This window comes from Gorilla gorilla, chromosome 2 (genome assembly GCF_029281585.2).
Source record: "Gorilla gorilla gorilla isolate KB3781 chromosome 2, NHGRI_mGorGor1-v2.1_pri, whole genome shotgun sequence".
NCBI lineage: Eukaryota > Metazoa > Chordata > Mammalia > Primates > Hominidae > Gorilla > Gorilla gorilla.
Genome location: NC_086017.1, coordinates 153,054,597 through 153,082,088, shown reverse-complemented (window position 1 = coordinate 153,082,088; position 27,492 = coordinate 153,054,597). Strand labels below are relative to the sequence as shown.

Genomic DNA, 27,492 nt, shown 5'->3' with positions numbered 1-27,492 from the left:
ATACAGCTATCCTAGTGGATGCAATGTAGTATCTCTTTGTGGGTTTAATTTGCATTTTCCCTAATGGCTAATGATGCTGGGCATTTTTTCATAAACTCATTGGTTATCTGTATATTTTCTACAGAGAACTGTCTATTCAGATCATTTTCTCATTTTTAGATTTGGTTATTTGCCTTTTTTATTAAGTTCTAGAAGTTATTTATATATAGATACAAGCCCCTTACCAAATATATAATGTGCAATTATTTTCTCCCATTCCACAAGTTATCCTTTTACTTTCCTAATAATGTTATTTAAGCAAAAAAGTTATTAATTTTGATGAAGAACCACTTATCTATTTTTTCTTTGGTTGCTTGTGCTTTTGGTGGCATATCTAAAATAACACTGACTAATCCAAGGTCATAAAGACTTGCATCTATGTTTACTTCTAAGAATTTTATAAATTAGCTCTCAAGTTTGGGTCTTTCATCCATTTTGAGTTAATTTTTGTATATGGTTTGAGGTAGGGGTCCACCTACATTGTTCTGCATGGAAAGATCCAGTTGTCCCACTACCGTTTAAAAAAATTTGTTGGCCAGGCACAGTGGCTCATGCCTATAATCCCAGCACTTTAAGAGGCTGAGGCAGGCGGATCACCTGAGGTCAGGAGTTCGAGACCAGCCTGGCCAACACGGTGAAAACCGGTCTCTACTAAAATTACAAAAATTAGCTGGGCGTGGTAGCATGTACCTGTAATCCTAGCTACTTAGGAGGCAGAGGTGGGAGAATCGCTTTAGCCTAGGAGGCAGAGGTTGCAGTGAGCCAAGATTGTGCCATTGCATTCCAGCCTGGGTGTCAGAGTGAGACTCTGTCTCAAAACAAAACAAAAAACAAAAACAAAAACCCAATGAACATGTACTGTTTTAATAAAATGTATGCACATATATGTATGTATACACACACTCTCACATTTTATATAATTAAAATTATTGTAATATAAAAGATTAAACAAGATTAAATAACCTGCCTAAGATTAACCTACCAGTAAAAGAAACAGACCAGTATCTCTCCATGTGGTACCTCACCTGGCCTGCTCTCCCAGGGAGTCTCAAGCTCTATTGTCTTTTCTATTAAAACTCCCATTCTCTAAATAAAAATGTCTCATTCAAGTATTCTGTGTTACTCAGGGTGATAGAAATTCACATGTGAATAATATCTGCTGCTTCTCTACAAGAGTTCAGTTATTACAAATGACAGATATGTAAACAATGAATTATAGATACTGGATGCTAGGAAAAAAACAAAAAGAATCCTCTCTAGCAGGAAGAGGAAGAAAAGGGACATCAGAGAAGGCCACCCAGAAATAAGGTAGTTGGCTCACCAAAGACGGAGAGAAGGAGGGAGCTCTGGGTCAAAGACTAGGTGATGAGATGGAGTACCACAGCAGGAGCAGTCAGGTGAGCACAGCTTTGCTTCTCTCAGTATGCATGAGCCCCTGGTGCCAAGCAACTAGCAACAGTAGCAGCAGCATCTGCTTGAAGTAGGAACAGGAAGCTTGGGCTGGAAAAGTGGGCCATGTTCTGAATGAGTTGGTGAAAGGTTACAGGAGCAGACAGCCTCCACACCCAGGCTGCTCTTGGCTATACAGGCTACCTCCATCCCCGAATGTTGTAATAGGAAAGTCTAAACACACAGAAGAGGAGCACAAAACCAGTAATTATCACACATTCAAAATAAAACTAATCCATAAAGAAAAGTACCAAACTCAACAAAGACAGCAATGCCTGAAAGCACTGGGCTGTATCAGCAAATAGAACAAAGAAAAATAAGCATAATTAAAACAGTAGAAGGTGAAGGATAATTTTTAAAAATTAGATATCATATTCTGATTATTGAAATAAAAAACTTAGTAGAAAAGCTTAACTGAAGAAGAATCAAAACTGAAGAAGAACCCAGACAGTTATGAAAATGAAAAAGCAAACCAAAGACTGAGAAAAAATATTTGCAAAACATAAAATACTCACTCCTATCTAGAATATATGAAGAACTTTTACAACAAAACATATTACTTATTTTATTTTAGAGACAGGGTCTCGTTCTGCTGCCCAAGCTGGAGTGCAGTGGCACAATCATAGCTCCCTGCAGCGTCAAACTCCTGGGCTCAAGCAATCCTCCTGCCCCAGCCTCCCCAGTAGCTAGGACTACAGGCACATACCACCGTGCCCAGCTAATTAAAAAAAAATTTTTTTTTGTAGAGAAGGGGGTCTTCTTAAAAAAATTTTTTTTTTTTGTAACTTTACTAGAGATGGGGTTTCACCATATTGGCCAGGCTGTTCTTGAATTCCTGACTTCAAGTGATCCTCCTGCCTCGGCCTCCCAAAGTACTAGAATTACAGGCGTGAACCATCATCCCCAGCCGAGAAGGGGATCTTGCTCTGTTGTCCAGGCTGCTCTCAAACTCCTGGACTCAAGTAATCCTCCCACCCTGGCCTCCCAAAGCGCTGCGGTTACAAGTGTGAGCCACCGCACCCAGTCCAAGACACATTTTTTGAAGCAGGCAAAAGATCTGAACCGAAACTTCACCAAGATGTAAGGATTGCAAAGATAAGCCCATAAAAAGTGTGTTCCAAATCATTAGTCACCAGGGAAGAGAAATCAAAACTATAATGAGCTACCACTACATACCCACCAGAATGCTAGAAATTTTAAAGACTGACCATACCATGTAATGACCCAGAAGTGGAGCAACTGAAACTCTCACATCCTGCTGGTGGGAATGTTTTTTTTTGTTGTTGTTTTCAAAAAGAAAAAGAAAAGTTTGACAATTTTTTGAAAAGTTAGCAACATGCACACCTACCAAAAGATCCAGCCAATCTACTCCTAGATATTTACCCAAGAAAAATAAAAGCCCATGTTCACACAGTAGGGAAATGCGAATGTTCAGACACTTTATTTATAATCACTGAAAACTGCAAACAACCCAAATATCCACCAACAGCTGAATTAATAAATTTGGCTATATCCATACAATGCAATACTATTCAGCAATAAGAACTATGGATACACATGGAAACACAGATGGATCTCAAAATAATTATGCTAAAGAAAAAAGAGGCGGGACGCAGTGGCTCACGCTTGTAATCCCAGTACTTTGAGAGGCTGAGGCAGGTGCATCACCTGAGGTCAGGAGTTAGAGACCAGCCTGGCCAACATGGTGAAACCCAGTCTCTACTAAAAATACAAAAAATTAGCCAGGCATGGTAGCGGGCACCTGTAATCCTAGCTACTCGGGAGGCTGAGGCAGGAGAATTGCTTGAACACAGGAGGCAGAGGTTGCAGCGAGCTGAGATCACGCCACTGCACTCTAGCCCGGGCGACAGCGTAAGAGTCCATCTTAAAAAAAAAAAAAAAAAAAACAGAAAAGAAAAAGAAAGAAAAAAGAGACAATAACATGCACAGGAGCTGTCATCTCCTATGATAGTCAGACCCTCCCCCCCAAAAAAACATAAAGCATGATTCCACATACAGACATACACCACGTAACATTTCAGTCAGTGACAGACTGCATACACAACAATAGTCCCATTAAGATCATAATAAAGCTGAAAAATTCCTATGGCCTAGTGATGTTGCAACACAATGCATTACTCACGTGTTTGTAGCAATACTGGTATAAACAAACCTACCAGTCACATAAAAGTCTAGTATGCAACAACTATGTACAATGCATAATACTTAATGATAATAAACTGCTATGGGTTTATATATTTACTATGCTATACTTTTTGTTGTTATTTTATAGTGTACTCCTTCTACTTACAAAGTTAACTGTAAAAAGCCTCAGGCAATCCTTCAGGAGGTATCCAGAAGAAGGCATTGTCATCACAGAGGACAGCCCCATGCGTGTTGCTGCCCCTGAAGACCTTCCAGTGGGGCAAGAGATGAAGGTGGAAGACGGTGACACTGATGATTCTGACTCTGTGTAGGTCTAGGCTAATGTGCATGTTTGTGTCTTAGTTTTTAACAAAAAAGTTTAGAAAGTTAAAGCTTTTAAACAGAAAAAACGTTATAGAATAAGGATATAAAGAAAATATTTTTGTGCAGCTGTACAATATGTTTGTGCTTTAAAAGCTAAGTGTTATTAAAAGTATATAAAGTCGCTGGGTATGAAGGCTCACACCTGCAATCCCATAGCTTTGGGAGGCTGAGATGGGAAGATTGCTTGAAGCCAGGAGCTCGAGACCAGCCTGGGCAACATAGCAAGACCCCATCTCAATTAAAAAAAAAAGTTGTAAAAAGTTACAGTAAGCTAAGGTTATTACTGAAGTAAAAAAATTTTAATAAATTTAGTGTAGCCTAAGTGTACAGTGTTTATAAAGTCTACAGTAGGGTACAGTAATGTTCTAGGCCTTCACATTCACTCACCACTCACTGCAACTGCAGTCCTGCAAGCTCCATTCAAGGTCAGTGCCCTATACAGGTATACCATTTTTTATGTTTACATGGTATTTTTACTGTACCTTTTCTATGTTGAGATATGTTTACAGACAAATACTTACCATTGTGTTACAATTGCTAACAGTATTCATCCAGTAACATGTTGTACAAGTTTGTAGCTAGGAGCAACAGTCTATACCATATGGCCTATATGTCTAGAGGGCTATGCCATCTAGATTTGTGTAAGTCCACTTTATAATGTCTGCACAACAATGAAATCAATGAACACAGCTAAGCACATTTCTCAGAAGGCATGGCTGTATTTAATACAGACTGTCAAAAAGCAGATTTTTGCTTGGAGCCTGGGGAGGTAAGAACAGAGATGGGTTACAAAGGGCCAAGAGGAAACGTTTGGGGTGATAAATGTTCATTATCTTGATTACAGTGACAGTTTCATGAATACAGCATATGCACACACATATACATGAGTGTATACCAAAACTTCAAATATGTGCAGTTTATTGTATGTTAATTATACCTCGATAAAGCTGTTAAAGACAAACAAAAACTTAACCTCAGGAGAACTGGTCAAGCTGAAGAAAAATTCAGTGAGCTAAAGATCAAGTCAGGTATTCTATGACACTGGGCTAACAGAGAAGGAGTATATGAAAAATTGTTGAGACATTGGGGAGAGAACCAGAAATACAAACAAATCTAATAGGAACTCCACAGGAAAAGAGGGTGGGGCAAGAACTCTCAAAGAAATAACAAGCTTGTGTCTAGATTGGAAATGTTAAAAAATACTGGAAAACATCCTATACCTAGAAACAAAAAGGTAAAATTTTAGAACATCAAGAATAAAGAGAGCTGGGTGTGGTGGCTCACGCCTGTAACTCAGCACTTCAGGAGGCCAAGGCAGGTGGATAGCTTGAGGTCAGGAGTTCGAGACTAGCTTGGCCAACATGGTGAAACCCCGTCTCTACTAAAAATAAAAAAATTAGTCGGGTGTGGTGGTGCGTGCCTGTAATCCCAGCTACTCGAGAGGCTGAGGCAGGAGAATTGCTTTAACCTGAGAGGTGGAAGCTTGTGGAGGCTGCAGTGAACCAACGGCACCACTGCACTCCAGCCTGGGTGAAAAAAAAAAAAAAAACTAAGGCCAAGAGGAAAACTACATAAGGCAATGGTGAGCAGAGATCTGCTAAGACTTACTGGTAACATCTAAGATGTTTTAATTGCTTCTCCTTATCAATTCTGAGGAATAAGTTGCATATAGTAAGTTTCCTCCATTTCAGGTATACAATTCCAGTTAGTTTTGACCGTTGTATAATCTGTGAAGCTACCACTCCATTAAAGATATAGAACATTACCATCATGTCCAAAAGGTTCCTTGTACCCCTTTGCAATCTACACACCCTTCACCAGGCAGCCAATGATTTTGTCACTGTGTTTGTATTTTACATAAGGCTAAAGTTTTAAATTTGTCTATATTCGATAACTGTTTTTTTTTTTTTTTTGAGACAGTCTCACTGTCACCCAGGCTGCATGCAGTGGCTCGATCTCCACTTGCTGCAGCCTCTGCCTCCCAGTTCAAGCGATATTTGTGCCTCAGTCTCCTGAGTAGCTGGGATTACAGGCGTGTGTCACTGCGCCCAGCCTATAATCAATAACAATTTGTAATTAAAATGTCAATAATATAGCAGGAATAATTTAAAAGTGGTAATAATAAAGGACATTATCAGAGTCAGTTAAAAAATCCACTTAATGCTGTTATAGAAGACAATCTAAAATTAAAACACCAATGGTTGAAATAAACAGGAAAATAAAATAGGTCTTGGCCAACAAAAGAAATGTAGATATGGCATTATTACTGTATGCAAACTAGAATTCAAGTAAAAAAGCATTTGCAAGGGTGAAGATACTGTGTATTTAATAAAAGTAAATAAAAACACATAAAGAAGATACAGCATAATTGCCATGATCCTCTGTGATGCTAAGTGGCTTCAAATGATTAAAGCAAAAGCAGAGTTATAAAATTCACCACAATCATGACCAGAGATGTTAACATACCTCTCCAGAAACCCACAGATTGAGTAAAGGACAATAAAAAGGGCAATATGTATTTTTAAAACACAACAGTTACCTAGTATATGTATAACTTTGTAGTCACCAAGAAATGTACTCTCTACAAATTTGGAGCACTGCCCCCAAACTGACCATGACTTACATTACAAAAACAAAACACAATTCAAAACTAAAAAACATTAAAAAAAAAAAGAGGCCACATTCTCTAACATCTCAAAATAAATACTTTAGAAATTAACAATACAAATTTAGAAAGTTGTATCTCAATCCCTGAATTAAAAAAATAAACACAGATATCCAAAAATTCAAAATAATGTAATCAGAGCAGAACTCAAAGTAAAACCCATAGCTCTAGATTCATTCATTAAAACATCATTAAAATATACGACTAACAAAAAAGCCAGATTTTTAGCTCAAGACTAAAATAAATACAAAGTAGGAGAGATTTAAGATAAAAACACAAGTTAATGGACACAAAATGTAATGAAAAACCACACCAAAACCATTCAATACATTTAAATAATAAATCACCTTGATCAAAAGTGTTTTCAATTAGTAAATGTGAAAACAGATGAAATATAAAATTTTTTAGGAAAATTAAAATGTTCAAACCATGAATTTTTACAAAAAAGAGGTTTACCCCAGTAAAAGACACCAAGTCTAAATGGCTTTAGTTGGTTCTCTCGAAATGGAAAGAACAGACTATTTTCTATACATAAACTATTCTTTGTGTATGCTCTGTAAGTTACCTTAATGGTTTTTATAAGGCTTGCACTATTTGGATACTGAAACCGAACAGACAGTATTGACACAAATTTACACATGTATTTTACTTTACAATCACGAATATAGAGCCTACTATATAGTGTGATGATACACAGGAATCAAGATACAGATCAACAAAACAATATCCTAAAAAGAATCCATATAAAATGGAATTTTTCATTTAACAAAGTTGCCAATTCATATCATTGGGGAAATGATGGATTATACAACATACAGGGATAAGTGATTAAGAAAAGAACATAGAAGACTGTTAAATCTGTGATACTGTTCATTTAAAACCATTACAATTAAAAAAATAAACCAAAGTAAGAGTTAAGAGACAAGAGAACAAAAAGATGAGTCCATAAAGAATATTTACAAGTATAATAAAGGCTGAATATTCAAAGTATATCAAAATTTCCTTTAACCAGTAAGAACATAACACAGGCTGGGGGCCGTGACTCACCCCTGTGATCCCAGCACTGTGGGAGGCTGAGGCAGGCAGATCGCTTCAGCTCAGGAGTTTGAGACCAGCCTGGGCAACATGGCAAAACCCAGTCTCTACTAAAAATACAAAAATTAGGTGGGCGTGGTGGCTCACGTCTGTAATCCCAGCACTGTGGGAGGCAGAGGTGGGCAGATCACTTGAGGTCAAGAGTTCGAGACCAGCCTGGGCAACATGGCAAAACCCAGTCTCTACTAAAAATACAAAAATTAGGTGGGCGTGGTGGCTCACGCCTGTAATCCTAGCACTGTGGGAGGCTGAGGCGGGCAGATCACTTGAGGTCAAGAGTTCGAGACCAGCCTGGCCAACATGGTGAAACCCCATCTAAAAATACAAAAATTAGCCGGGTATAGTGGCGGGCACCTGTAATCCCAGCTACTTGGGAGGCTGAGGCAGGAGAATCGCTTGAACCCAGGAGGTGGAGGTTGCAGTGAGCTAAAATCATGTCACTGCAGTCTATCCTGGGTGACACAGCAAGACTCCATCTCAAAAAAAAAAAAAGCCCCACAAAAAACAAACAAACAAAAATCAAAAAATTAGCCAGGTGTGGTGGCATACACAGGTAGTCCCAGCTACTCAGGAGGCGAAGCAGGAGGATCGCTTGAGCCTAGGAGGCAGAGTGAGCCGAGACCATGCCACTGCCCTCCAGTCAGGGTGACCGAGCCACACTCTTGTCTCAAAAAAAAAAAAAAGAAAAGAAAAAAAATTAGATTACGGGCATTTTTTAAAAATTAAAATTGAGCAAATATAAAATATTGAAGAAATTACAAATTAAACCAACCAGATAGACACCAGCATCCTATCAAAATGGAAAAAATTGCACAATATTTTTGTATGATTGTACAATATTGTTATAATATCCAGCGCTTGAGGAGAAAAGGTACTTTTATCCACTGCTGGTGGGAGTATAAACTGGTACAGCTTTTTTGGAGAACTGTATATATATATATGAATATACACACACATATATGTAGATATACGTGTATGTGTGTGTGTATATATATATATATATATATTTTTTTTTTTTTTTGAGACAGAGTCTCGCTCTTTTTGCCCAGGCTGGTGTGCAGTGGTGCAGTCTTGGCTCACTGCAACCTCTGCCTCCTGCGTTCAAGTGATTCTCTTGCCTCAGCCTCCCAAGTAGCTGGGATTACAGGCACCCGCCACCACGCCCAGCTAATTTTGTATTTTTAGTAGAGATGGGGTTTCACCATGTTGGCCAGGCGGTCTTGAACTCCTGACCTCAGGTGATCTGCCTGCCTCGGCCTCCCAAAGTGCTGGGATCACAGGCATGAGCTATTGTGCCCACTCAGAACAATATATTCATAAAAATAAATATATATTATAAACTGGCAATTCCATTTCTCAGTTTATCCTAGATAAAAAGTTGCACTACAGCAATTTTTAAGATAAAAATTGGAAACAATTTAAACATTCATCAGAAAGAAATATATATATTCTATAGTATAATCTCCACACTATGGAATATTATGTGATATGATTTGTCACTGTGCCCCACCCAAATCTCATCTCAAATTGTAATCCCCACATGCTGGGGGAGGGGCCTGGTGGGAGGTGACTGAATCATGGGGGGGCAGACTTCTCCCTTGCTGTTCTTGTGATAATGAGTTCTCATGAGTCTGGTTGTTTGAAAGTATGTGGCACTTCCCCCTTGGCTCTCTCTCTCTCCTGCCACCATGTAAGAATAAGAAGTGCCTTGCTTTCCCTTCACCTTCTGCCATGATTGTAAGTTTCCTGAAGCCTCCCCAGCCATGTGGAACTGTGAGTGTATTAGTCTCTTCTCATGCTGCTAATAAAGACATATCAGAGACTGGATAATTTATAAAGGAAAGAGGTTTAATTGACTCAGTTCCACATGGCTGGGGAGGCCTCACAATCATGGTGGAAGGTGAATGAGAAGCAAAGTCACATCTTACATGGCAGCAAAAGAGAGCGTGTGCAGGGGAACTCCCATTTATAAAACCCACCAGATCTCATGAGACTTACTCACTATCTCAAGAACAGCACAAGAAAGACCTGCCCCCATGATTCAATTACCACCCACTCAGTTCCTCCCATGGCATGTGGGGATTATGGGAGCTACAATTCATGATGAGATTTGGGTGGGGACACAGCCAAGCCATATCATGTGAGTCAATTAAACCTCTTTTCTTTATAAATTACCCAGTCTCAGGTAGTTCTTTATAGCAGTGTGAAAACAGACGAATACATTATGCTATGAAAAGGAATGACACAAACCTATATATACAGCCAAAACATATTAAGTGAAAAAAAATCAAGTTCCAGAACATATGAGTTTCCTATTACTCATGTAAAGGTAGACAAGAACCTACTTATTTCTATATACTCCACATACATACAGAAACATGTTTATATACATATATAAAAATGGTGCTGAAAAAAGGACTGACAGGAAACCTGATAGTCATCTGTAGGAAACACTCTGAGACTGGTGAAGGAGGTAGAGAGAAACACACGAATGTATTCATATTCTCCAACACTCAATTAGGAATGTTTACCCATGCACAGAAAAGTTGAGTGAAACCTAAAAGTGAACACCCATAAACCCATCAAGATTCTACAATTAACATTTTACTGTATTTATCTCATTTTAAAGATTCAAGTTGCAAACATCAGAGAACAATTCAGCATGCGTATTAACTAAAATTGAGAAAAAATGCATATTCAGTGAAATACACAAATCTCCAATATACCACTTAATGAGTTTTGACAAATGCATTCACTTATGATCCAAAGCCCTATTCAAGATACAGAACACTTATCATCACCCTGAAAGTTCCCTCACGCCCCTTCCTAGTCATTCTCCCTGTCCACTGCCCTAAAGGCAACCACCGTTCTGGGTTTTTTTTTCCAGCATAGGTAAGAATTGCTTATTTTAGAATTTCACATAAATAAAATCATATAGTATGTACTCTCTTTGGTAAGGCTTTCGTTCCCAGTCAACCTGTGAGATTCATCACATTTTGTACATCTGTAGTTCATTCCTTTTTACCACTGAGTAGTATTCCATTGTGTAGACATGCAAGTTTATCTATTGCCTAGCTGATAAAAACCTGAACTGTTCCCAGTTTGGGACTATTATGAATAGGGCTACTATGAATATTTTTGTACAAGGGCATTTTGTGAACGTATGTTTTCATTTCTCTTGGATAAACACACCTAAGAGTAGAACTGCTGGCTCAGGGGGTGGGTATATATTTACCTTTATAAGACACTGCCGGACCTTTATGGACATGCCACATATTACCTTTTAAAAAGCATTTACACACTTAACAGGGGTTACCCAGGGAAGAAGCTGAGGATGATGCTGGACTTACTGATATTCACATCTGTACTGTAAAAACAATGGTGTTACTTTTGTTATATGAAAAGAACAAAGCCAAGAGTCCACATCCCATTTAAGACCAGTTCAGATTTCTTGAGTCAGACTACACTGACCACTCACCAACTCTAACTTCTAAAGCAAACCACGGCTGCTGCTATTTTTGTAAATAAAATGCTAGCCATGCCCGTTAGTTCTATGGCCAATTTCAAGCTACAGTAATGGAGTTATGTAGTTACAACAAACACCGTGTGGTCAGCAAAGCCAACAATAACGTGGTCCTTTGAATCTTGCTGCCTCCCATTCTAAAGCATTTATATAGGTAGGCTTTGTTTGTAATTTCAAAGTTACACTTGAAACTATCTCATACAATGTCTTTGTCTTTTTTTTGAGGTATGGTCTCACTCAGTCACCCAGGCTGGAGTGCAGTGGCACAATCATAGCTCACTGCAGCCTTGACCTCCCAGGCTCAAGTGATTGTCCAGCCTCAACCTCCTGAGTAGCTGGAACCAAAGATGTGCGCTACCACAGCCAGCTAATTTTTTAAAATTATTTTTTGTAGAGATGGGGTCTCCTTATGTCATCCAGGCTGGTACTGAATTCCTGGCCTAAAGTGGTCCTCCCATCTTGGCCTCCCAAAGTGCTGGGCTAAAAGGCATGAGCCACCACATCTGGCTGAACTTTTTTCTTTTATAGAGGAAACAAGGCTAAGAGATCTCGAGTTATCTAAGCTTTAACAGAGATGTGGAACTAGAATTTAGGTCTCTGAGTCCTATCTGGTCATCTTCTCAGTATATTGGTATATTCTAAGATGCATCAAGTAAAAATATATAAACCTACCAGTTCACTTTTTATTATGATGCCCTATCTGGAAACTTTAAAAATTAATTAGAAATGTAGTAGAGCAGAGCCATTGTGAGCTGGGTGATAGAATTACACCTTTATATACAGATACAACATTTTAGATGTTATAGGAAATAAGTGGTATTATTTCCACCTGAGCATATCAGAGAAGGCTTATGGCAGAGCCAGCACTGAAGCTAGGTCTGTGAAATAAGGAACTATTCGTGTGCACAGAACGAAGAGATTGGGGAAGGAACAGACAGGGGTTCCAGACTAAGGGTCTTAGATACATCCATGTAGCTACAACATAGGGTGCATAATGGGGTGTGGGCAAGGTGGGAAACGATGGGTTACTTAGGGTTGGAAACAGCTCCACGCCCACATACAATAAACCTGGAATGCCAGACTCTCTGGAACTTACCTAAACTTTCTGGAAGCAGTAGGGACCCAAACACAGTTTTGGGGTACAGAAGGTAATATGATCAAAGCTGCTGCCTTAGAAATAACCCGACAGCAGTGGGCTACATTGCTTAACTCACAATGATTCTCACTGATTCTTTGGATCTTACTGGAGATGCACCAGTAGTTAAGACCCACTTTCCCCAGGGTCAACAACACTACAGGGGTGTGTGTGTGTGTGTGTGTGTGTGTGTGTGTGTGTGTGTGTGTGTGTGTGTGTGTGTGTGTGTGTGTGTGTGTGTGTGTTTGTTTTAAAGCAGCAGATAAAAGCTGGAAAGCCAATCGTCTATTTGAAGCTGAAACAACTGTGAAACAATTACAAAGATCTTCATCTGGTGCTTCAAGTTTTTAAATCACAGAGTTTATAAGAAAAGGCACGCGCTGATCAGGCACAGTGGCTCACGTCTGTAATCCCAGCACTTTGGGAGGCTGAGGCGGACAGATCACCTGAGGTCAGGAATTCGAGATCAGCCTGACCAATATGATGAAATCCCGTCTCTCCTAAAAATACAAAAATTGCCAGGCGTGGTGACATGTGCCTGTAATTCCAGCTACTCGGGAGGCTGAGACAGGAGAATCACTTAAACCTGGGAGGCGGAGGTTGCAGTGAGCCAAGATTGTGCCATTGCACTCCAGCCTTGGCAACAAGAGCGAAACTCCATCTGAAAAACAAAAAAAGAAAAAAAGAAAAGAAAAGAAAAAAGAAACGGCACTACCAGATCCTGACAAAATGAGGACAAGGTTGGTGGGAGTGTTAATGAAATTTGGTACGGGTGGCTAGGATTATGAAGCTAGGAAAAATGAGCATCTCAGATGTCCTCTGAATGTGTGTCTTGATGGGGATAAAGAGAAAATGGTAAACAAGTCAAAGAAAATTAATTCCTAAAATAATTGTAGTACTAGTAATGGGGATATGGGCCACAAAGATTCAAGAGGTTCAAGCGATGTTATTGAATAGCACTGGCACAATTTGGCTAAGTCTGGAGCCTAGATGACAGGATAGTGAAGCTGTTTTTTAAAACTGCAAAAATAGGAGCAATACAGAACTTCAGTGAAGGAAGGGAAACGAGCTATTTACCAGATGATGTTATCTGGTATGAAAGTTAGTTAAGACATCTAAGCCTCACACTCTTAGATTTGTGGGATATGCAGAAAGCAACTGAGAATAAACAGGGGCCTGGAACCTGAGAGAGATGTCAACCAAGAAGTAAAATCTGGAATGATCTTTGCAGTTGTTATATGACATTGCCAGGAAAGAAGAAGAGAAAACAAGGCCAAAGACAGCACCTGAGATACATACATTGCATTAGTCAGGGCCTAGAGGGACAGAACTAATAATATGTATATATCTCCTTGAAGCACAAGGAGAGCCAGTCTGAGCCTCAAAACCAAAGAACGTGGAGTCTGATGTTTGAGGGTAGGAAGCATCCAGCACGGGAGAAAGATGTAGGCTAGGAGGCTAGGGCCAGCCTCTCCTTTTCACGTTTTTCTGCGAGCTTTATATTCGCTGGCAGCTGATTAGATGGTGCCCACCCAATTAAGAGTGGGTCTGCCTTTCCCAGCCCACTGACTTAAATGTTAATCTCCTTTGGCAACACCCTCACAGACACACCCAGGATCAATACTTTCTATCCTTCAACCCAATCAAGTTGACACTCAATAATATTAACCATCACAAACATTTAGAAGACAGGAAGAGCAAACAAGAAGGAACTAGGAAAGGAATGGTTAGAGAGCTAGGGAGTGGGAGCAGGAGTATGTAAAAGGCCACTTTTTATGAGCCAGATACTGCCAACATGCAAAAACCAAAAGAAAAGTACCCCATGCCTTGCAGGAAGGTCACTGCCAAAGTCATATCTTACCCACAGCACCAGCAAAATCCTGAGAAGTCACAAATAAGAGCTAGCTCCACAAATGACTCAGTAACAAAGTTTAAACAGGTATGTGGGAGGTTATTATGTTAAAAAAAATTTTCCGAAATATTATTAGTAATAGCACCCCATAAGGGAAGAAGGGCACTATTAAATAAACTCCCATTAAATTTGAGAGCAGGTAAAAGAAAAAAAGACTTTATGAGGGTCTCATAAAAGCAGTATAAGCTGAAAAGAGCAATAAAGCAGGAAGCAAACCTAAATAAAATTTTGCCCTGGTTCTGTCACTATTATCAGATGCATGATCCAGGCATGTCACAAACCCAGCTGAGTCTCCAATAAGAAAGTTAAGTGGAATAATCACTAAGCTTCTTTTGAACACTGAACTTCCATGAAAACCCATCAGTACTCTAACAAAAGAAAAAGGAAAATGCCCCAAAATTGAGGGGACGATTATACTATGGGTACACCAATACCATCAAACACTGTGAAGCCATTAAAAACAATACTGCAGAAGACTAACTTCATGGAAACATTCATAGTACTGCTCATTCAACCAGTTTGTATTACATTCCTAATAAGTGCTAGGACAGGTCAGGGGTTAGAGAATCAAAGAGGAATAAGACAAGAATAAGATTATAGTCTAGTAAATAGGCAACGACAACAACATATAAAGTTATAAATGCTATGATAGAAAAAGGTTTTATTTTATTTTGTTGAGTCTTAACTTTTTTTTAGATAGGCTAACTCTATCACCTAGGCTGGAATGCAGTGGCACAATTACAGCTCATTGTAGCCTCGACCTCCTGGACTCAGGTGATCCTCCCACCTCAGCCTCCCGAATAGTTGCGACTACAGGTCATCATCAAAGTCTGATTGCAAAAATTCACTACGCCACCACACCTGGCTAATTTTTTGTATTTTTAGTAGTGACAGGGTTTCACCATGTTGCCCAGGCTGATTTCTAACTCCTGGCCACAAGTGATCCGCCCACTTCGGCTTCCCAAAGTGCTGGGATTACAGGCAAGAGCCACTGCACCTGGCCTTAAGGCAAAGAGGAGTTCAAAGATGTTTTCTGGGGATCAGACTATCAAAGCTGATATCTGATCAGCCAGACCAACATGGAATAAGGGGATGAGAGGCCCAGAAGCTAGGAAACAGCCCAGAAGGAGTAGGAAATAACTATGTGGAATGGTAGAGAGAGATGACAGGAGAGAAGTAAGCCACTGGAGAGAAGTAAGCCACTGAGATTTTAAAGAGTTTGTATGTCGTGCTAAGGAGCCCTTGAGAACAACACAGATTTACATGAACAGATACCTATGAAACATCCAACTGGAGATTTCTGATAGGCAGGTGGTTATAACAACATTAAAAAGTCACGAGGCCGGGCGCGGTGGCTCACGCCTGTAATCCCAGTACTTTGGGAGGCCAAGGCATGTGGATCACCTGAGGTCAGGAGTTTGAGATCAGCCTGACCAACATGGAGAAAAACCCTATCTCAGCTAAAAATACAAAAATTAGCTAGGCATGGTGGCGCATGCCTGTAATCCCAGCTACTTGGGAGGCTAAGGCAGGAGAATCGCTTGAATCCGGGAGGCAGAGGTTGCGGTGAGCCGAGATCGCACCATTGCACTCCAGCCTGGGCAACAAGAGCGAAACTCTATCTCAAAAAACAAAACAAAACAAAATTGTATGATTAGATATGCAGCTTTGGGAGTCCCAACAGAGACAGTAACTAACCCACCAGACTAGATAAATTCAACAGGAAGTATGTATGGTCACCATAAAGGTGACAGACCCAAGGACACCTCCGGCACATCAACATTTAGGAAAAAGGCAGAGGAATAAAGACCATTCTCCTTAAATGTTAAATGATAAGATCAGGTATTTAGGTATGTTTTAAAAACTTATTTATACATAGGAAAAAGACATAAAATGTTAACAGTGGTTATATTAAGTGGTTAAAGATTACAGGTGACTTTTCTTCAAAACCAACAGAATGAATGCAAAATTAGAAAATAATTAAATTTATCTTTCAAGGTTAAATGGGTGTTTCCTCCTATTTCACAATCAGTGTTAAATGACTAGTCCTTAATCAAATGATGATAAAATTATGGAAAAGTTGTTACTATAGACAGGAGGGCTTTTAAGACTTCTTTTAATACAACTAGTTTAATTGTATAGATATAAATCCAAAAGTCAATTTCAAAGAAATCGAATTACATCAGGGGTGGGGAGAGGCTCTTTAATAATCTTAAAGCACTCGTACTACCATAATTACAATGGTATTGTAACACAACACATACACTTACCCTTTCTCTCCCTCCCACCACAGGACTACTTCCTGGACAATCCAGGAAGTACTTTCTCCTGCTGGATAATGGCTCAGTACCTGCCTTTCTCTTCTGCTGCTGTCACCACATGTACCACTGGCCTGCATTTATAGCCTGCACACAGGGTAAGGCAAGTCCTGTTACTTTCCCAGTGATGCACATTTTTGTAAAGTTTGTAAAGCTTCCATTTATGCCTGTGTTCCATTATTGGAACGCTAAGCATGTGGGAGTTATATCCTACTGCTCAATGTCCTTGCCAAGGTCTCATTGCAAAAATTTAAAAAATTGCAACCTCCAGCATAAATGGGTTAATGGCACACTCCACAGGACAAAGAATACCATCTTACAACAATTATGTGACAGACACTGGAAAACAAACACATCTGCCTTCTCCCCTACTGTCAGATGCCCCAGATGGGATGAAGCCTGATCTCCAAAGCAGAACAATTACTGAGCCATGACCCAGAAGTGACTGAGAAAATGGCACTTCATGGAACTATAGTAAAAGAAAAGGCACACAAACAAAATATAGGCGCTAAAGTTTTGGTCCAGAATTCTGACTAGGCTTGGAAATCACTGACTTGAGTTTTAAGTTAATATTAATACAAAGCATTTACTGACAGACCACCTTAATAAAGATAATGAACCCCAAAGAAGCTCACAAGTAGATGTTATTAAATGACAACACATCATGGCACAGTTGGTTTTTCTTTTCTTTTTTTTTTTTTTTGGAGGTGGAGTCCTGCGCTTGTCACTCAGTCTGGAGTGCAGTGGCGCGATCTTGGCTCACTGTAACCTCCACCTCCCGGGTTCAAGCAATTCTCCTGCCTCAGCCTCCAGAGTAGTTGGGATTACAGGCACCCGCCACCATGCCAGGCTAATTTTTGTACTTTAAGTAAAGACGGATTTCACCATGTTGGCCAGGCTGGTCTCGAACTCTGACTTCAGGTGATCCGCCCGCCTCAGTCTCCCAAAGTGCTGGGATTACAGGCATGAGCCACCATGTCCAGCCTTAGTTTGTTTTTTAAAAAATATCTGGCCTTGGAGTCTGAAGCCCCAAGGATTTTATCACTAACTCCCTGAGTGAATTTTGGCAAATCAGATGACCCATAGGTTTAATTTTGCCACCTATGAAATGAAGGCACTGGGCTAGATTAGTGGCTTTCAAGAGTTTTTGGACTATGAGCCAAAGTAACAAATACAGTTTACACTGGGGTATCTATATATGCAAAATACACAAAAGTTTCATGAAACAACACTTTTTTTTAAGCTAGAATAAACCTATTAGGTAAAAAAAACATATTTTTACTATTCTATTTCATCATTAAAAAAATGTTAATGGCAACACTTGGCCCACTACTAGTAGTTTAAATAACACTAGATCTCTAAGCTTCATTAATTTGACTCTAATTGTATTCAATGAACTTAAGTTATTTAATATTTTGCAAACATCAGCCACTAGGTGCTCAATTTTCTTTGTCCTGTGTATTCATAAATGGCAACTATTTATTGCTGACGTATACTTACTTTTCAGCTTGAAAACCAGTGCTAAGTACACTTGGATCACCCAACTAGTTGGCTTTAGGTTACTGTGAAAATCACATGAGGTAACTTATGTGTATATAAGCATTTTGAAACTGCTGTAACCACCTGTAAGATATTAGCCAAATACACAGTAAAGCGGCCACTCAAAATCTTTACGTAGCTGTTTTAAATAAGGCAACGCAATGTAACATGCAACATTTTCACTTTATCCAAAACGTAAATAGCAAAACTACCTTTTAAATATGTGTGCTTTTTAATGTATCCAATGCACTTGGAGAGAAACCTTAGATCAAAATGAGACAAACATACTAAAGACTTAATTGTGTAAAAATAAAACCAGGAAACATCTTAAATGAATGATAAAATCCTGGGGGTAGACACACCAGGAGTCCTAGCAACTTTACAAGGTCAAAAAAGATGTGATTTTTTTTCCTTCCACCCCCTACAACAAATACATAATCTTTTTCTCCCACCACCTACATAAAATTTGATTTAAAAAAAAAAGTCAAAAAGACAACTAGAAAAAAAATTTGCAAAATGACAAAAGGCTGTTTTTCTTAAAAAAAAAAAAAAGCTGTTACCAAAAAATGTAAGGTTTTTTTTTTTTTTTTTTGAGATGGAGTCTTGCTTTGTCACCCGGGCTGGAGTGCAGTGGTGTAATCTCAGCTCACTGCCACCTCCACCTCCTGGGTTCATGCAATTCTCCTGCCTCAGCCTCCCGAGTAGCTGTGATTACAGGCAGGTGCCACCACACCCAGCTAATTTTTTTTTTTTTTTTTCATTTTTAGTAGAGACAGGGTTTCACCATGTTGGCCAGGCTGGTCTCGAACTCCTGCCCTCAAGTGATCCACCCACCTCAGCCTCCCAAAGTGCTGGGATTACAGGTGTGAGCCACCGCGCCCGGCCCCAAAAATGTAAGGTTTTAAAAGAGATAACACGGGTAAAAATAGCCTCAGTGCTGATGAAGGTATGAGACACCACTACATACCGTTGGGAGTATAAATTGTTAGAAACTTCCTGGAAAGCACATGAAAACAAGTTTTCAAAATGTAAAAAGTACATATGAATGGCCTAGAAATCCCATCGGTATAAATATATACCAAGGAAATAAATGTGCAAAAATGTACATGAAAAGGGTGAATATAGGGAAACCTGTCTAAAAATCTTTAGTTACATGGAAAGATGCCCACAATATACTCAGAATATAAAACAACACTTTATGATCCTTTTGTTTAAAAAAAAAAATGTTATAACAATTCAGTAAGATATATACCAGAATGTTAATAGTATCTCTGAGGTATGATGACATCTGGCAGCAAGCCCATACAGTCCCTTCAAGAGAATTAAAAGAGGAATCCTTCCTGGCAGACATATCCCCAGAGGCACAGAGCTCTCCAAACTGATCCTGCCTTTGCAAGAATTAGAACAAGGTGCCCCTTCTCTAGGCAGACCCAACCATGGTCTAGGATACACAGCCTGGCAAGCTGAATATGGATTTCGGCCTCCTCTCACGACTCCCTCACATATCCTTAGAGGGATACCCTTACATTGGGACAGGATTATGGTTAATTTTCACCTATATATGCCATTCTTCACTGGCTTACTATTATTACAATAAACAAAAAATTTACTAATAAGAGTAATACTTATCGATTTTGAAGAGATTGACTTAATCCTTCCAAAATGAATCCCAACTTCACTTGCACTAGTTTTACAGTCCTTACACATTGCTCTATACTTATTTGTGCACGTTAGCTATTTAAATGCATTGACTCAATAAAATAAAATCTCTACCCTAGGTCATACAATACAAAGGTTGAAGAGCACTATCTGCAGTAAGAAATGTCATTCTAACACAAAGTGGAGTTACTCCGTTCTGGAAATGAGGAAGCACTGGGGAAGGGAGAAAGGGAGGAAGGTAGCCTATCAAAATTAATCTCTCTCCACCACTCAAAAATTTCTTCAGCAAAAAGTTAGTACACTCTAGAAACAAGCAATTAAGCTTTATAAATGTTCATCTTTTGTTCCCATGTAAGTCTGGATGCAAGATTTATTTCTTCATCACACTAGTGGGTTCCCAAAAGAAGACAGCAATTTAAATAAAAATCATGAGTGATTACCATGCAGTTAGGCAAGGCATCTGTAAAATAATACAACCGCTGGACTAGGATTAAAGGAGAACTGGGTTCTTTTCTTGGCTTTGTGGCATATGTAATTTTACACAAGGCAAAAATCACAACCTCTCTGGGTCTCATTTTTCTCATCTCTAAAGTGGGGGTTGGGCTAAAAATCCTCCAAGGCCCCTTTCAGCTTGTGATAAGACTTCAAGTCGCCTTTTCACCCTGAAGGAGTCCATTTCAGTCTGCAGCAAGTTTATTTTCTGACTCATAGCTTATTTCTCCATGCTTATCCTAAAAATGTTGTGCCCAAATAGTTCTAAGCTCTCGAGATTTATTCCCACTCAGAAAGAAATGGTCTTTCAAGACCCACTAACAAAATGTTTCAAAAGGATTAAAAAAGGTAAAATTAGTTTACTTAAGTATAAAGGCAAAAAAAAAAAAAAAAAGCTCTAGCCTGCATTCAGAGATTGATACAATTTTAGAAAAAAAAGGCATCCTAAAGCTACTCTACACGGTAGATGGTTTAAATATATTAAAACAAAGAGCTCACGCATAGAAAAAATCTGCTAACATACAACCATCACTCTCCTGTTTTGAAGACACGGGAAAAAAAAAAACCTGTGTTGTTCAGACAGGATTTACTTTCCCCAAAGAAGCAAATTTGTAAGGAAGAAAACCTCTGTAATTAAAAAGGAATCCGGGAGGAACCAACCTTTTTAAGGGCCTTTTCACTGTCCAAATTCAAGTGCATTTTCTTGTACAATGTACTTCTGTGATTAACTCACCGCTACACGTTTAAGCAACCCACACCCACGCTTAACACTCAGTCGCACTCTTCCGACCGGTCGGGGTGGCAGCGTGGACGAGTCACAAGATAGCGGCGGGAGTGGAAATTTCCTCTCCCCTGGAGTGGGGCAGGGTCTGGCTTCCCCGAACCGCTCAGCGGGCCGGGCGCCTCCGCCAGGGCCTCTCGGGCCGGAGCGCTCCGTATAAAGGAGGCCCGGGGGCTCGGCTCCTGCACTCTCGGGGCCCGGCTTCGGGCAGGGGTCCCCGGCTTCCGGCGCCGCGCCGGGCGGGAGGCCCGGGCAGCACGTGCGCCCCGCTCCCAGCAGGGAGGGAGGAACCAGCGCGGCCCGGCCGGGCTGCCCGCGGGCCCCGCTGCTTCGGGAGCGAGCTGCGGCCAGTCCAGCCGGCCCGGGGAGCAATGAATGGGGCCGCACTGCGCCGCCGCCGCCCGGGTTAGGGTCGGGCGGTCGGGAGCCCCGGCGCTGGGAGCCGCCTCCCGCCTTTCCGTTCCCACCCGACCGCGCCCGGCGCCCCCGGGACCGAGGCCGGCCCCGGACGCCCAGCTGCTGCCCGCTCACCCCAGCTTTTGGCGGTGCGCCCCAGGAATTCTCCGGTGGTCGGGTTGTAGATGAAGAGCTTCCACTCGGCCAGGCTCTGGTTGAGGGACTTCTTCTCGTTCTTCGTCATGGTGTGCGCGCGGACGGCGAGAGGAGCTGCGGCCGCGGGGATGGAGGCGGCGACGGCTGCAGAGGCGCGTCCCGGCTCCGGCGGCGCAGCCCGGAGACGGCAGTGGAGGGTGGGACGGCCGAGAACACCTCCTCGTTACGGGGAGTACTCGAGCCGACTGCGCCGCGCCGCGCCGGGCGGCCGCTTGGGCCGCGGGAGCCTGACGTCTCCGCCCGCCGCAGCCAATCCCCGCGCCGCTCGGCCCGCGCCGCTGCCGCCTCCCGCCCGCGGCCGGGGCGCTGCCTGAGGCGGCGAGGACGCCCCACCCCGCCCCGGCCCCGCCCCGCAGTAGCCTCGGGGGCTCCTTCAGCCTGGGTCAGAGGAAGCGAGAAGAAAGTCTAAAAATCCGAAGGTTTAGTCGCACGCACGTTTATAATAATAGCAAAAGGCGGGCGTCCCCGCGCCGCAGGTTGCTTAGGAGGAGGACTGGGTTTCCTGGGCGTTCCTGGGCGCCGGGGCGCTGAGAAGATGCTACCCGCGGCGGGCGGGCGCGGAGAGCACGAAAGCGACTCCAGTCGGCCCGCGGCGTCCTCTCTGAGGGAACTTAATCGTCCCCTCCCCGAACTGCCTCCCCGACCGTCCCCAGGCGTTCTCTGGGCTCTGTGACGTTCCTACAGGACGCTCTCTGGGCTCTGTGACGTTCCTACAGGACGCTCTCTGGGCTCTGTGACGTTCCTACAGGACGCTCTGCGGGGGATCGCGCGGGGCTCCCACAATGTACACGGTGCACTGCTGTTCTGAGAACGTCCTCGCTTGGCTCCCTTGAAGGGTTCAACCGGGAGCCTCGGGTCAATGGGAATTCCGTTCTAAATATGCCAGTGAATGGAGTATAATTTTTCTCGGGATTCAGTTGAATTTATCAATGAAATCTAAATACGTGCTTTCCCAAGGGTCCTGGCAACTGAAAGCTCCCAGCTTTTGCCCAGACGCTCCTACTCTTAACCCACAGGAAAGGAACACTCGTTGGAGGGTCCACGCCTGTGTAGTGTCGCCGGCTTTTCATCTCCCCTGTAGAGATCGCGGCCCTTGGGCGGAGCTGAGGGTGCCGGTAGCGTTTTCCTCCGCGAGATGGAGCTGACGAGTACGGGGCGGGGGCGCCCTCAGACTCAGCGACAGGATAAAAGACTTTATAGGAATTTGCACAGAAGATGCGGGGTGGGGGGGGGGGGTTGTTGTTGTTGTTGTTGTTTATTTATTTATTTATTTTTAGAAAAAAGCTCTGCCTCCGTTTTATTAGCAAATAAAAATTATGGAGAAATGTAATAGCCATCTTATTGTTTGGAATGATGAATTATAATCTGTCTGGAAGTTTAAACAGCCTGCAAATGGATAAATTTTCCTTTTTCCTCACTTTTCTTACCAAAGCAAGAAATAATGAATTATACCTCCCACAAATGGAAAAGTGGTAAAATATATTCCTATAAAGTGCTTTTTTCACGCTTAAAAAAGCTAAATTTATAATTATGATATTGAAAATAACCAAAATCCATTTACGTTTTGAGCTAATGACACCAAAAGATTTGTAGAAGCATGTTGGAGAGTTTGGCATGAAATGAGTATTAGAAATAGCAAAGCACCATGCAAGCAGACTGGAATGCACTTCTTTAAATCATAGGCAAGATTGAAAGAACTAAAGAATGTTACTTGCCGGGCCCGGTGGCTCACGCCTATAATCCCAGCACTTTGGGAGGCCGAGGCAGGCGGATCAGGAGGTCAGGATCGAGACCATCCTGGCTAACGCGGTGAAACCCCGTCTCTACTAAAAATACAAAAAAATTAGCCGGGCGTGGTAGCGGGCGCCTGTAGTCCCGGCTGCTTGGGAGGCTGAGGCAGGAGAATGGGGTGAACCCAGGAAGCGGAGCTTGCAGTGAGCCGAGATCCCGCCACTGTACTCCAGCCTGGGCGACAGAGCAAGACTCCGTCTCAAAAAAAAAAAAAAAAAAAAAAAAAAAAGAATGGAAGTAGTTAACTATTTTCAACTCATTACAAATATAACTACAGGTTAGAGGAAACCTAAAATACTGGTAGAGTTGATAACAGGCTTTTTCATTTAGGTAAGAAAGATACTTGGAATGAAACAAAACCTGTCCGCTTCATTTACATTATGTGTGTGCATGTATGTGTGTGTGCGCTAATAATAAGCGTGCTTTGATAACTAATTACCTGGCACACAAAGAAAACGCGGTAAACAAGAATATTATGAAATAGTGTTTCAAAGATATTGGCTGCTGTCAAGGATTTGTAGTTTGTGTGTGTGTGTGTGTGTATATATATATATATATATTTTTTTTTTTTTTTGAGATGGAGTCTTGCTCTTGTCGCCCAGGTTGGAGTGCAGTGGCTCGGATCTTGGCTCACTGCAACCTCTGCCTCCCGGGTTCAAGCAATTCTCCTGCTTCACCCTCCCAAGTAGCTGGGATCACAGACGCACGCCACCACGCCCAGCTAATTTTTTTATTTTTCAGTAGAGATAGGGTTTCACCATGTTGGCCAGGCTGGTCTCGAGCTCCTGACCTCAGGTGATCCGCCCGCCTCAGCATTCCAAAGTGATGGGATTACAGGCATGAGCCACCACGCCCAGCCTGTTAGTTTGTATATGTTTAATGGTCATTAATATGACTTTCATATTTAGTGCTTTGTGGTTTTCCAAGTAAGGATTTAAATACAAATATATAATTCAGTAAGCAGTTTTGAAACGCATGACTAGTTCAGTATAGTAACTAGGTCCAACAGATTTCAGTTTGGTGAAATTTTTACATTCTACTCCAAAACATGGAAGCTATTTGTTTCTCTGATATATGGTAACTTGAGCATTACCTGGAAGAGAAAATCCTGTGTGTACTGGGAACCACTGGTCTACCAAGTATGAGCAGGTAAAATTTAATTACGGTTACATTCTCTGTCAGTTTATTTTACTCTAAGTTTCTCCTTTGAAGGAGAAGTTACTTTGCTAGATAAAATACAGAATGCACACCTAAATTTAAGTCCAGATAGATGATGGATTTTTTTTGGTATACATTCCATACAATATCTGGGACATAGCTACTCCCCCAAAATTAGTCTGTCTGAAATTCAAATTTAACTAGAAATCTTGTTTTTGTTTTTGTTTTTTTGGAGACGGAATTTGATCTTGTCGTCCAGGCTAGAGTGCAATGGCGCAATCTCGGCTCACTGCAACCCCTGCCTCCTGGGTTCAAGCGATTCTCCTGCCTCAGCCTCCCAAGTAGCTGGGATTACAAGCATGTGCCACCACACCTGGCTAATTTTTGTGTTATTAGTAGAGACAAGGTTTCACCATGTTGTCCAGGCTGGTCTCGAACTCCTGACCTCAGGTGATCCACCCGCCTCGGCCTCCCAAAGTGCTGGGATTACAGACATGAGCCACTGAGCCCAGCCTATCTTGTATTTTTATTTGCTAAATCTGACAGCCCTACCTGTAGAGGATACTCAGGAATTCCACAGTAATAATAATGATCTCTTATAAATAATTAAGTCCCGGGCCCTGCACTACTTGCGTAGTGTGATTTATTTCTCAATCTTTACAAATACCCTAATGGGGAGGTACTGTTTCCCTAATTTTGTAAATGAGGGAATTACATTTACAAAATCGTAATTAATTTTGTAATTAATTCTCTAATTACAGTTACTGAAATTAGAGAAATTAACTCATCCATGGTTAAGAAGCTAGCTAATGACAGCACCTGGATTCAAATACCCACCTCTCCTCCACCACCCCATACCATTAATACCTCTACAGTAGGCCGGGCGAGGTGGCTCACGCCTGTAATTGCAGCACTTTGGGAGGCCGAGGAGGGCGGATCACGAGGTCAGGAGTTCAAGACCAGCCTGGCCAACATGATGAAACCCCGTCTCCACTAAAAATACAAAAATTAGCTGGGCACAGTGGCGGGCGCCTGTAATCCCAGCTACTCGGGAGTTTGAGGCAGGAGAATTGCCTGAACCACGAGGTGGAGGTTGCAGTGAGCCTAGATCATGCCACTGCACTCCAGCCTGGGTGATAGAGCAAGACTCTGTCTCAAAAAAAAGGCAGAATGTTGAGTTATCTGGGTGTGTGAAAAAAAAGAAGAAACTTTTTTTTTGAGACAGGGTCTTGCCCTGTTTCCCAGGCTGGAGTGCAGTGGTGCAATCATAGCTCACAGTAGCCTCCACCTCCTGTACTCAAGTGATCCTCCTGCCTCAGCCTCCTGAGTAGCTAGGACTACAGGCATGCCACCACACCTGGCTTATTATTATTATTATCATTATTTGAGATGGAGTCTCGCCTTGTTGTCCAGGCTGGAGAGCAGTGGTGCAATCTCGGCTCCCCACAACCTCCACCTCCCAGGTTCAATTGGTCAGTTGATTCTCCTGCTGCAGCCTCCTGAGTAGCTAGGACTACAAGTGTGTGCCACCAAGCCCAGCTAATTTTTGTATTTTTAGTAGAGACAGGGTTTCACTCTATTGGCCAGGCTGGTCTCAAACTCCTTCAAACTCCTGACCTCATGGTCCACCCACCTTGGCCTCCCGAAGTGCTAGGATTACAGGCATGAGCCACCGGGCCCGGCTACATCTGGCTAATTTTTATTTTATTTTTGTAGAGATGGGAATCTCACTATGTTGCCTAGGCTGGTCTTGAACTTCTGGCTTAACTTCAAGCGATCGTTTTGAGTTGACCTCCCTAAATATGGAATTACAGATGTGAGCCACTGTGCCTGGCCAAAAAGAAGTTTTTTATGTGAGGAAGACTAGCCCCTTTAAATTATCAGGCCCAGAGAGGCATTGAAATTAAACACATGGAATGAAACTCTTCCTTGAACTAAATCATTATCTCTTGAAGCCACTTCATTTCTATAAACCAATGCATTCCTGATGAACAACTTTTGCAATTGTCCCTTTCTCCTGATTCATCCTTTTTTCTTTAAAAACTTGAGCCTCTCCTTTGTTCCCTGAAGCACTCGCAAAGACAACCTGGAAATGTGTCCTGGGCTGTACTTCTCAACCTTGGCCTAAATAAACTCTCTATATTAATTTCGCCTAAGCTTCTTCCTTTTAGGTCAACAGGTGATGGGTACATGAGGTTCATTATACTGTATTTGCTTTGTATATGCTTGAAATTTTTCATAATAGAATGCTTTTAAAAATTGGAGAAGATGTGAAAAAGAAATTGGGGACAAAGGATGGCCAATTTTCCTGATACACATTTTTGTGGTACTTTTATTTGAAAAATAACCAAAAGAAGGTATAAATTTGGCTGGGCGTATTGGTGCATGCCTGTAATCCCAGCTACTTGAGAGACTGAAGCACAAGAATCACTTGAACCCAGGAGGCAGAGGTTGCAGTGAGCTGAGAGTGAGACTCGGTCTCAAAAATAAAAAGAAGGTATAAATTTAACACTTTTAAAAGGAGATATTTTAAAAAGCTGACCGCATAGGAAACAGATAATTCTGGGGACATAAGAGAATTTTTCTTGTATTCTAAATAGTGACCGCAGCAAAATCTAAGCTACTTTATCCATAAGTTGATTATATACATGTAATCAACATATAGGTGTGTATGTATAGATCTATATACACACTCATATATATACACATACATATATATATTAGGCACAATCCGTGACATGAAGAAAATTATTGGAAATTAAAAATATAATTGCTAACATTAAAAAATCAATATA

At 41.4% G+C, this 27,492-nt stretch overlaps 1 protein-coding gene across 3 annotated transcripts in view; it reads right to left on the bottom strand.

Moving 5' to 3' along the window:
- The window catches only part of ATP1B3 (ATPase Na+/K+ transporting subunit beta 3), a 51,638-nt gene extending 29,608 nt beyond the window's left edge, over positions 1-22,030 (bottom strand). Inside the window, exon 1 of one of the 3 annotated variants that reach the window (XM_019024424.4) lies at positions 21,668-22,030. In XM_019024424.4, the coding sequence (XP_018879969.2) occupies positions 21,668-21,776 (109 nt within the window). In that variant the 5' untranslated portion in view covers positions 21,777-22,030. Of the gene's footprint in view, positions 1-1,360; positions 1,658-21,667 lie in introns of those variants that run through there. The other 2 variants (XM_019024425.4, XM_063704268.1) reach the window with 2 other exon arrangements.
- Positions 22,031-27,492: the final 5,462 nt, after the last annotated feature.